Raw genomic sequence first — 11975 nt, forward strand, 5'->3', positions numbered from 1 at the left:
GTAAGGAATAAATTATTCACTTAAATCATAATTATCAGAAAGAGTTACTTTTCATAGTTCTTTCTAGAATGGCCAAGCCTGGGGATTTTTGTAGGAACATAGTTTTTTCTTTAAGCTATTTGTTAACATGTTATATTTGGTAACTGAGTAATTTTTTTGGGCTTATGCTAGGAATGTCCCAGGCATGATGGTTACTTCACAAACTGTTGTTTACCAGCCTACCAATCTTGCTTATCATGATTATTTTAAGTTGGTGGTGCACCTTGTTAATTTTAAATCACATACAAGTGCTTGTATTTTCTCTTTATGATTTTTTTAACTGAAAAATCTGCATTTTTAAGTCCTTGGTTTAGCTTGAAATTGTTATATATGCGTTCTGAATTGGTATTTAATTTGTGTTTGTGCTCTTTCTTTGGCTAGGTTGGATTATGCCATGTGTCAGAGCTTTCAAATGATCATATTGACAACATTGAAACTAAATACAGAGTCGGTGAGAGTGTGACAGCAAAGATTTTAAAGGTAAACATATTGCTTATGAAGAACCGTTGAAGTTTTCTCTCCCTCATTTTGGCCATCACTGAAAATGGATATGATATTTTATCTTTAAATTATATTATGGCTGATTTGTTAGTTTTTGATTGGTGGTGAATGGGTTGTTCAACCTCATTTTGACCTTATTGGACTGATCATATATTTGTTGTCTTACTCTGTGATATTGTGCAACTGAAGAATACTCTGATTTCGTGGAGATTTTAATGGTTATATTACTTGGTCAGTGATGTCCTTGCACATTGATCTTCTATATTTTGACCTCTTTATCAGGTGGATGAACAAAGACACAGAATATCTCTTGGAATGAAAAATGCTTATATTGAGGACAATGATGATTTTGAACTACCTTCAAAACAAGAGTCTGATGAAGCCATAAGAGAAAATGGTTCTAGTGATGACACCAGGTTGGTAACGTTTCCAGGTAGCAGTTTGATTGGGCTCCAAAATATGGATATTGAAGGTGAAAATGGTGACTGCCTGGTTCTTGCACAAGTAGAATCAAGGGCTTCTATTCCTCCACTTGAGGTCAGTCTTGATGACATAGATCAACCTGATATGGATAATTTAGTCAGTTCAAATCAAGCGCAAATTGATGAGGCAGACACCATAAATGAAAAGAACAAGAGACGCCCCAAGAAAAAAGCGAAGGAGGAGAGGTTATTTCAATTCTTACACTAATCCAGTTCCTGGTCCATTGTTTTCAAAGGGCTAGTTCTTTATTTTCAAGTTTTAACTCATTTTAACTTCAAAACTGATCAGGGAGCAAGAAATTAGGGCTGCTGAGGAAAGACTACTAGAGAACGATATACCAAGAACTGCTGATGAATTTGAGAAACTGGTTAGAAGCTCTCCTAATAGCAGTTTTGTTTGGATAAAGTACATGGCCTTCATGCTCTCTATGGCCGATGTCGAGAAAGCCCGTTCTATTGCTGAAAGGTATTATTTGAGCTATTTTGCTTGTTGCCCTTTGGTTTTCAGGCAGATGCTGGACTCTTAGATGCAATTACTTATCTGAAACTGACTATCTCCCTTCTAGGGGGTGCCTCCACCAAGAGGGTGAACTTGGACCTACCCTCTTTTCGTGTTTTCTCATGTAGTTGGTCCTGCTGGGTTCAATTGAATTACCCTGTGTGATGAAAAGGAAGCATATGAACCTTTTAGTTCATGAGTTCTGTATCAACTATTCACATTAGTGACAGAAACTTATGTGGTAAAGTTTTTCATGTTAGCCAAAAAACAGGTTTCCTTTTGTGGGTACTGCTTCCTAAACAGTTTTATAAATATTCAAGATTGAGTAGCAAAATGACCACTGGCCTTTTGATTTTCCAGAAGCAACTTGTTCTCCAAAGATCACTAGATTGAATGACCCTTCCTCCCCCCATTAGAATTGGGTGGTGAGTGGGGTCTTTACCAATAGAAAAAAAAAAAAAAAAGTAACTGGGTTAAATATTTTTATTTTTTATTTATTTTTTTAATTTATTTATGTAACTTTGAACCAAGATTGGAAATGGTTTGGTTGGTTAAACTGGCAGATGTCTCAAAAAAAAAAAAAAAAACCTTCTAGCTCCATCCTTTACTAGAATGTTAAAGAACAGGCAAATAGAAACACTCCCAAGAAAGTTATGTGTAATACACATTTTGCTTTTGAAAGCAATTAGTTTTGCTTTTGCAGAAAAATCTACCTTTTGTTTTGATAACATTCCTTTTGTGGTTCATAATTAGACAAATTCTTTCCTTTGGTTCTGACAATATATTTTTGCTTTTTAATAAGAGTGGCACTCAATTGTTAGTAACACTTCAATTAAAGAAGAAAAAAGGCTAACCACAATGTCTTAGAAGATAATTATGGTTGGCTAACCATAATTTTGCTTTGTCAAACTCTTAGAATTTAATAAAGCCACCTTATACGTTGGATCATGTAGGCAGTTTAGTTATTTGGTTTCATGCTTTTGATAGGAGCAGCTTTTTTCTTCCTTTTGTATCTTTCCCTTGCCCCCTCTTTTTGTCCCTCACTCCCTGGGGAAAGGATTGGTGAAACTATAGTTGAATAAACAAGATACATGTAATTGACAATAGTAGCTTTTTCTGGAAATGTGTGGTAGAGTATTATTTTATTTTCCTTATATGTGCTCTACATGTAACTCAACTCTAATTTTGCTCTTTGATTTTTGAAGAGCTTTGCAGATAATTAACATTCGAGAAGAGAATGAGAAGCTCAATATTTGGGTGGCTTATTTTAATTTGGAAAATGAATATGGAAATCCTCCAGAGGTACAAGAATGATGCAACCTTTTTATTTCTTCTTGCTTTCATTCTCACTACGTTGCATATGGAGTTACTGTTGTTATCTTTGTTCTCTTCAGGAGGCTGTTAGGAAAGTATTCCAAAGAGCTTTGCAGTATAACGATCCCAAAAAGGTCCATCTAGCACTCCTGGGAATGTATGAGAGGACTGAGCAACATAAATTAACTGATGAGCTTCTTGACAAAATGGTCAAGAAGTACAAGCATTCCTGCAAGGTACTCTTAGTGTTTCCTACAATAATTTTCTTTCCTTTATTTAAATATTTATATTTTATATTTTATGAAATTTCAGGTTTGGTTAAGACGGGTGCAAAGGATCTTGAAGCAAACACAGGATGCGATCCAGCCTGTTGTGAATCGTGCTTTATTAAGCCTTCCCCGGCATAAGCATATCAAGTTCATCTCACAGACAGCTATCCTTGAATTCAAATGCGGGGTTCCTGACAGAGGACGGTCCATGTTTGAAGGAATTTTGCGGGAGTACCCAAAGAGAACAGACTTGTGGAGCATCTATCTTGATCAAGTAAATTTTCCTTCTCATCATATGTCATTCTATTTTCTTTTATTGTTGGGATGTGTCTAACATACATTCTTGTGCTAAACTTGGCAGGAGATTCGGCTTGGAGATGTGGATGTGATACGTGCACTCTTTGAGAGGGCAATCAGTTTGAGCCTCCCGACTAAAAAGATGAAAGTATGTACAATCTATACAATCTATACTAATCTTTTGGCCTTGCCTCTTTTATAGTTTTACATGGGTGTTTCATTGTTTGGATTTGCAGTTCTTATTCAAGAAGTATCTTGAGTATGAGAAGTCTCATGGGGATGAAGAAAGGATTGAATCTGTAAAAAGAAAGGCAATGGAATACGTTGAGAGTACATTGGCTTGATTTTTATGAGCTTCTCAATTCTGCTGAGTTTCAATTTTCAACTTTTTAAGCATACTGGAGTTTTGATCTCGAAAGGGGGCTGGTTAGTGCTTGTAGAGATTTGATTAGAAGACAATGCGATTGCTACATTTCCCTTATCCAAGAGGGAAATTGTTGTGCCGACTGGCTGTCCCCGTAGGCTTCGCCTATTTTTGATATTCCTCAACAAGGCTGATGACAGGGCTTACGAAATGCTTGCATTGGGGTTACTCGGCTCTTTTTGGTACGTTTGGAGTTGGTAGTAACTTGGGACAAGCCCACCAATTAAACTAGAAAAAAAAAAGAGGAAAAACGAATTTGTTGTTTACCATGTACAGTCCAAAGATATTAATAGATTTATTAGTCTCATCACACTATACGCATGTGCAGAGGCATTTTCATGAAATTAATATTTTCCTCTCTTGGTCTGATATTGTGAGAGCCCTCTTGATTTGTAATTCAATAAATAAATAGATTCGTTCTATTCAATTTGTTTAGCTATATAAGCAGTTTATTATCAACAATTTTTACAAGGATAGTAAGAAAAAATAGCTTAAGATGATCGGGAACACTCGATAATAGAAAGTATTATAAATTCCATACAAATTACTTTTCAATATGATTTCTTTCAAAGAAGACCATTGCTTGATGAAACATAGGCCATACGTACATTCCACTCTAGACCATCACTACATGGTTTCTATCTACCTATTTCAATTTTTTTATTTTTTTATTTTTATTAATAGAGAAAGAGAGAGTGAGTGATTTTCTAGCTTTTGACTTGTGTGTGGAAGACTGAGTTCTACACTATTTTTTTTTTTGGGTAAAAGAGTTCTACACTCTATTCTCACAAAGAAAACCAACCGTTATACATTAAATAAAGAGAATTTTTTTTACTATGTTTTTTTTAATTAATTAATTAATTAATTTTTTTATATAATAAAAGTGATGTGTTACCAATAAAAAAAAATCATTTATTAGAGGTACCAATCATATTTATTGCCAAATCATTTATTAGATGGTTGATAGAAGTTGCAGTAGCTTGTTTTAGCTCTTTCATTTTTAAGACATTATTTTTTATCTATTAACTAATAGGGGCTTAATTAATACTCTTATAAGTAAAGATACATCCTTTATTGGTTAATACTTGGGGGCTTTAGGCAATTGTCTCACGTGCTTATATAGTAGAGTCACCTTGGAGTAATGTAGAGGAAGAATTGGAAGAATGCTGGGGAAGAAAACCTTTTTTTAGGGATAGTTTCAACCTATGACATATGAAGAGAAGAAAACTGAAAAGACAATAAATTAAAATTAATAATCAAACCTTCATTATCGGTATATATTAAGAGAATTCGGAAATTTAGTTATTGTATGTTTTACTGTTAAAAATACCAATAATTTAATTTATTTATTTTTATTCCTTAAAAAGAGAAATAAGGTTAAACTGGTAAATCAGCTAAAATTTTCCCACTACCCTCATACTTCCCACTGCCCAGCCCCACTACCCCTTGTTTCTAACCAAAAATAAGAAAGGTTGGCTACCCACCCACGATTCCTACCAAAAAAAACTACCAAAGGTTCCAATAAAAAAATAAAACTTCCATAAATTAAAAAAAGAAAAAAAGAAAACTCACATCACATAAAATTATTTTACCACAAACGCTTAACACTCATCAAACCCCCTAGGTCTTTTTTGAGATTGAAAAATATATTAATCCCTATGCAAATTATTGTGTAGATATTAATATTTATTTTTTCATATTAAGATGATTCAGAAAGTTAATTACTTGTTGGTTATTTGATGACTAAATTCAGAAAGTTAACCCCTAATCTTTACAAAACATTACTGTAGACAAATAAATAACTTAGGCTATATAAGTAATTTAAATTTAATACTTTAATGAAGAAAAAAAAAAAAAAAAAAAAAAAAAAAAAAAAAAAACTACACCCAGTTAATTTTTCTTGCTAACGTCCCTTGCCCTTAAAAATAGGCCACACAGCTGTAAAATACAAAACACACTATTATCCATATTGCCAACCCACGGTAAAAAAACAAAACTTCCCACTAACATAGCCTCCTATTTCTAGCCAAATACAATAACTACAACTTGCATGTCTCTCCACTATTTCCTACTTCTATCCAAATTCAATAACTATATGTTATATCTCTCCCATTGCCCTTCCTACCCGCAGTTCTGCTTCTTCCATCATCTTATAAAAAAAAAAAAAAACTGTCTTTGGAGCGTCTTCTAATAATTGTTCATACACCTGAGTTTATTCTCCCAAAAATGTATGCAATATTTATTGTTGTAAAGTCTCAATTCATTGTTGTACATCAACAAAAGAACTATAATAATTTTTCAACAATGAGAATTATTATTATGCTTCTCCGGTATTAGAATTGGTCCTGCCCTTCATCATAAGTTGATTTGCGACTTCAATTAGTTCATTATATATTACTTTTTCAGTTGAATTATATTGTGTATTGTACTTTTTCAACTATATATATTATGAATCGATAACTCTATGACCTTATGAATGAGAAATTATGATACTAAACCAAAAAAAATAGTCCTATCATACATGTGAAATGCGTGTGATGAGACTAGTTTATATTTAATATTATAAAAAAAAGAAAATTTGTTAAGAAACAGAGTGATGTGTTATTACTGCTTGTGATACAACATCAGCATAATTTGTTTTTTAACCTTAGCAAAGTCTGAAACCGACATCCCCACTTTCACCTCTCTAAATTCAACTTGAAATCCAACTTCTTCATTTGTACAAAACCGTTTATCCTTTTAGAAATAGAACCCTCTTCAACACTTTCAGAAGCAAATGGTAAGCTGTAAGTTGAGGCAAATGGCCTTTTGTTTTTAGTATCTTTACCCTGGCACTGCCACCAAGCTTTCTTTCCATGTAAAACGCAACGAATTTCGGAACAACAAAATCTTTTTTGGATTGGATTATGGTGCAAGGCACTGAAACTTTTGGCAGAACCCATCTTAAGTCGCTTAGAAACACAGTCTTAGCCACGCTAAGTGCAGTCTTTGGTTTCATTCTCCCCAAACTGGATCGAAATTGGGTTATGGCAGTTGTGCTGTTCACACCTACAGCTGCTGGAGCAAAGTTTTGAACCCAACTTGGAAAGTTTTGATCTATTTGTGTAAAAATTTTGTCGAGTTGTGAGCGCTTAAAGCCTCCAGTATATCCTTCAGCATTGAGGTACCTACACAACTGTCAAAAATTAAAAATAGAGAAGGAAGAGAGAAAGCATTCTTATTGACGAGGAAAAAGACGATATGGGAATAAAGGGCATGGTTGGCAGGGTGGAAACAAATTAAAGGTGTTTTTTTTAAAGAAATAATTACAATATATTATTAATTCCAGAGTCAATAATCAATATAATTTGGGGTATAAAACGAAAAATTTACGTAGAACTTTTAATATGTAAATATTAATTAAACAAAATTATTTAATTGATGATTAATTTAACACATTTGCAACATTTTTTTTCAACATTTTAGGATTTCAATTGGGTTAGGTTTCTATTAGTCTCATACTTTGGGAGTATTGATAGAAATAAAAAGGAAAAATGCGCTAAAAACAATACAAAATGTTCATAATATGACGTGACAATGACTCTAAATGATAAACTTCATCAATCTAATTAATGAATGTTTAAATTACTATTTTTATGATCTTTAACATGCCAATTTGTAAGCTTATAATAAAATTTGTGATACCCTTAGCATCACTAATAAATAAATAAAAAAGTGCACAATCATTAAAAAATATATATAATTTTATAAAATTTTGAGCCTTTGATAATGTGGAGGGGGCCTTTTTCCCTAAGGGTTTTTTTTTTTTTTTTTGGTGGTGGGGCCTTAGGCCTAGGACTTGGGCCAGCCCTACCCGCAGCTCAAACTCTTTCTTTCTAAACCCCCCAAGCACTTTGTGCATGGGGAGATATCAATTTAGTTACAAGCTCTTAACAAAAAATTTAGTTTTGAGTGCAATTTTTAAGTCTTTTTTTTTTTTTTTTTGGTTAAGCAGGCTTGTGCTTTGCAAGACTAATTTATTTTTTAAGTAAACCAAGCAAAAAAAAAAAAAAAAAAAAAAAAGAAGTTATACCAGAACAGAAATTATAGTTTTGAAAATTTTAAATAGAATTTTGAATTTATTTTAATTGTTTCAATAACTAGGGAAGGAGAAAAATACGGATAAATATTATAGTATCAAAGAAAAATAAATATGAATCTATTGAGAGACCAAAGAATTCCATTGAATTTCGTAAAATCACAAGAAGAGAAAAAAATACGGATAAATATTGTAGTATCAAAGAAAAATAAATATGAATCTATTAAGAGAGAGAGAGAGAGAGAGAGAGAGAGAGAGAGAGAGAGAACCGGCCACCTTGGAGAGCCACTTAGTAAGATAAGGTGTTCAAAGAGGTCTGGTCTCTTAGTTGCGGCGATGCATCCAATCATGGCTGACATGGAGTGACCCAAATAAATAGTCTTATTCACATTGAGTTGATCAAGAAGGCACAGCAAGTCTTGGACGTAACCATTGAAATTGGAGTACTTCTTGGGATTGTAAAGGTCAGGATTTACATTTGGAGAGAAAACTAGGTCGAAAACCACAACCTTGAAGTAGCATGCAAGGTAAGGGATCAGATAGTGCCATAGAGTCTGGTCTGCACCAAACCCATGAGCCAGAACTAGGGCTTGAGTGCCATTTCCATAAACATTGACGTTTAGTGCTTCAACAATGTGTCCTCCATAATCACACAGTGTACCCATGTTGGGCTAACTTACTTAGTACTTAGAAGGCTGGCAAAGATATATAGGGTCTGCTTTAATGCATCAAAAAGTAAAAAAGATATAGATAGGACTGCATTAAGTATTAAGAAGACTGAGGTTATATTATTCACTTGCAATGACTTATAAGGTTGTGTAGGTGGGTGTTTCTCACACAACTCCTGCAAATCATTGAACAAGTAATGGTTATTACACACAAAGCTAAAAAACGTGTTTTAAAAACACAGTTTTAGTATTATAATTGAAATTGTTGGGTTATGTGGAGTCTTGTTTGTGTTTGAACTGGATTATGACTTGACCCGATATAAAAGTAATACAATTTTTAATGAGAGATTTTCTGAAACTTAGTCTATGAAGTGGAGGTTTGGGTTTGGGCCCATTTCTTATTAGAAACCTGTTGTGTGAAATATAAATATCGTTACTTCAGATTAAGGTTTGGTATGCTGTTATAGATATATAAAAAAATTGTATTATCGCACTTTGTATAATCTCCGTGAATGTATTTTCTTGTGTCGTGTGATTTTTCTTTCTATGTTTTGCATCTGATAGATATGAGAATTCGTGTAAATTTTCAACATAAATCATATTTTGAAAACACGATTTCAGAGACTGTGTACAACTGTGTGCAACAATAATTCAACATAGTTCAACCATACATTTTTGATATTTCAGTCCATCCTACTTTTACTCTCTCACTTTCTATGTTATTAATACTCTTAATTTTAGAGACTGAATATGGCTGTGTGCAACAATAATTCATCACAGTTCAACCATACATTTTTGATGTTTTAGTCCATCCTACTTTTACTCTAGCCTTCTATGTCATTAATACACTTAATTTTTTTTTTTTTTTAGAATCGTTAATACACTTAATTTGTTTTAGGTTTTCTTGTAAAGCATGTAAGCTACGCAACTAGCTAGTTCAAACGGTATACATACTTTCGTATGTGTGTACGTTTTCAACACAGTATAGACTAATGTATACGTTTTGTATGTAAGGAGAGAGAAATCATTGTCATGAACCTAACAATGTCCTAATATGGACAAAAATGGATGACAATTAACTTATTTTCTTTTGAGAAAACGGACAAAAGAGACATGCTATAATTAATTTGGATCCAATTCAAAACTTCCTTCCAATTACCTTGATAGAGACTACGTACTGATACTTGTTGCTCCTTATGGTGTTAATTATCCAAGAATATGAATTTATAGTTCAAGTTTAAAAAGAGAAAAAAATATATTCTTGGGGAAAAAAACTTTCTCATTTTATGTTGGAATAGTTCACAATTTCTTTTTTTTTCTTTGAAATCAACTAATTTCTTTCTCTATGTTTGAAAAATGAGCAAATATCTCAATACTTTCTCAATTAAATTCAACGGAATTTTTTGAAGAAATTATTAGTCATACACTACAAAAGAAGAGAAAAAGTTAAGGATTGCATTTTTAATCATTGTAACTACATTGGATTTAACTGAAAAAGTAATGGAATATGGATATTTGCTCATTTTCAAAACATAGAGGGGGGAAATTGGTTTATTTAATAAAATAAGAGGGAAATTTTGAAGTACCCTATACATAAAGGGGGAGAAAGTACTTTTTTGCCTATATTATTTGAAGCGATATTTATACTGGCATCCTGATTTTCAACTAAAACAAATACGTTGTTATGAAGTAAAAGAAAAAAAAAATCCTTTAATTTCATCAATTTTTCCCTTTTAGTTTTTCTTTATATGTCTACTTAATTACTCCAGCTTGCTACTAGTTCTCCATTAGATTGTTGAATGTGTAATTCATTAAAAATAGAAGATTTTTGAATACTAACAGAACCTATGGAACAACCGTCAATAAATACAAATCAACAACCATATTCTGTCTCTATTAATGGCTTCTACAGCGAAGCCTCTTTCTCTCTCAACAATTTAATGTGATATTTGCAAGACACGAGTGCAGCTTGTGTCAGTGGCAACTGCCACTGGACCCTTTGGATTGCGGACACATGTCCACTCTTGGACACGTGTCCGTATCCTGACATGTCCAGTGGCAACTGCCACTGGACACAAGCCCTTCCCGCAAGACACATTGCCAAAAGATGAAATAGACTACAGGAAATGCAATGGGCCTCACGTTAATACAGTTGGGTTTCATAGGCATAAATAAAAGGATAATAAATGCAACCCAACCAACTTGCCGTCCCTGAGTTTATTATTGTAAGCTTTTTGAATTGATTGATATATATGCTGTCATTTAGAGAGAGCCTTGTTAGCTTTTTGAATTGAATGGTGCTGTCGGTTAAAAAGATAAAGGCTGCTTCTTCATCCTCTACCAAACCATTACCGACATTTAATTTATTAGATATGTGAGAAGTTAGGGTTAAGGGTTTGGTTTGTGTGGTAAATGGGAGACGGACATGATATGTGTTAAAAAAAATGATCATTTGTAAATATTGTATCGTGAACGGAAGTTTTAAGTTTTATCTAAAAGTTAATTAGGTTTTAAGAGTGTGTGTGTGGTAGATCAAACACGAACACACGACTCGTGTTCAAAACTAATCACATGTAAATATTATCTTATAAACAAAAATTTTATTCAAAGGTTAATTAAGTTTTAGAAGAGTGCCTGACAAATTAAACAATTAGGTTAATTCTCATACAAGCTGAACCACAAATAAAATTAATTCAAATTTGAACTAGTTTTGCTTTATATCTAATTCATATAAATGTTTCTTTTTTTTTGGTTGATAATTTGAATGGAGACATTTAGGAGATGCCTACCAATTGAGTTAGAGCAAATTTTAGTTAATAAACAAGTTGTTTATACTAAGTCAAATAATTATAAGGTTGTGTAAATCTTTTTTTTTTTTTTTTGCTAGAAGGTTATCTAAATCAACTTAGATTTGTTTACCTAAACAAAACTTATTGCTGATATTTGTTGGTAATAGTAAGTGTCAAAAATATTTAGTAGGGAAACTTTTCTAAAATCTTTTAAAAGCAAATATAAAAACTAATTTTTTAGTAGAAATACATGTGTCTGAATATCAAAGTTAAAACTAATTTCTCATGCGCTTGAACCAACCAAAAATTCACACAACTTAATTTTGGGGCATGTAATATCTGAAAAAGGAGGTTAAAAACTATTTTTTAACACAAATATGTCTAATCCAATTTTGAACTAGCTTTTTGAGCTAAAAAGTTAGATTGTATAAACAATAAAAACCAATTGTATTACTCTTTTTACCATAATTTTGGAATATGCCAAATCCCCTTTATATATTATGATTCCAGATTCTAGCATAGTTGGTTTCTTCTTTTAACCATCAACTTTTAATCCCAAAGAGTGTCATTCTTGCATCTACAACACTGGGCTCATGGGCTAGATATATATGCCCA

At 32.6% G+C, this 11975-nt stretch overlaps 2 protein-coding genes across 2 annotated transcripts in view; one reads left to right on the top strand and one right to left on the bottom strand.

The window, feature by feature from the left end:
- Positions 1-4287, top strand: part of LOC115953910 (rRNA biogenesis protein RRP5) — a 40143-nt gene extending 35856 nt beyond the window's left edge. The window contains exons 33-40 of the mRNA XM_031071736.1: positions 421-519; positions 823-1208; positions 1312-1488; positions 2727-2823; positions 2916-3071; positions 3148-3378; positions 3466-3549; positions 3638-4287. Coding sequence (XP_030927596.1) covers positions 421-519; positions 823-1208; positions 1312-1488; positions 2727-2823; positions 2916-3071; positions 3148-3378; positions 3466-3549; positions 3638-3745 — 1338 coding nt within the window. The 3' untranslated portion in view covers positions 3746-4287. The remainder of the gene's footprint in view (positions 1-420; positions 520-822; positions 1209-1311; positions 1489-2726; positions 2824-2915; positions 3072-3147; positions 3379-3465; positions 3550-3637) is intronic.
- A 2115-nt stretch (positions 4288-6402) lies between these two features.
- Positions 6403-8768, bottom strand: LOC115952477 (strigolactone esterase D14-like). Its single transcript, XM_031069659.1, has 2 exons — positions 8180-8768; positions 6403-6992 (listed from the first exon to the last, which is right to left on the bottom strand). Exons 1-2 carry the CDS (start codon positions 8566-8568, stop codon positions 6557-6559), a joined length of 825 nt encoding a protein of 274 aa, XP_030925519.1. The 5' UTR covers positions 8569-8768; the 3' UTR covers positions 6403-6556.
- Between the last annotated feature and the right edge of the window lie 3207 nt (positions 8769-11975).

The sequence above is a fragment of the Quercus lobata genome, chromosome 7 (genome assembly GCF_001633185.2).
Source record: "Quercus lobata isolate SW786 chromosome 7, ValleyOak3.0 Primary Assembly, whole genome shotgun sequence".
NCBI classification, from domain to species: domain Eukaryota; kingdom Viridiplantae; phylum Streptophyta; class Magnoliopsida; order Fagales; family Fagaceae; genus Quercus; species Quercus lobata.

Bases quoted from the DNA above. Each gene is read 5' to 3' on its own strand.
- LOC115952477 (XM_031069659.1), bottom strand. From the start codon at position 8,568: ATGGGTACACTGTGTGATTATGGAGGACACATTGTTGAAGCACTAAAC. The intron at 6,993-8,179 runs GTGGCCGGTTCT...ACAGTTGTGTAG, and splicing joins TTACTAAGTGGCTCTCCAAG to GTACCTCAATGCTGAAGGAT.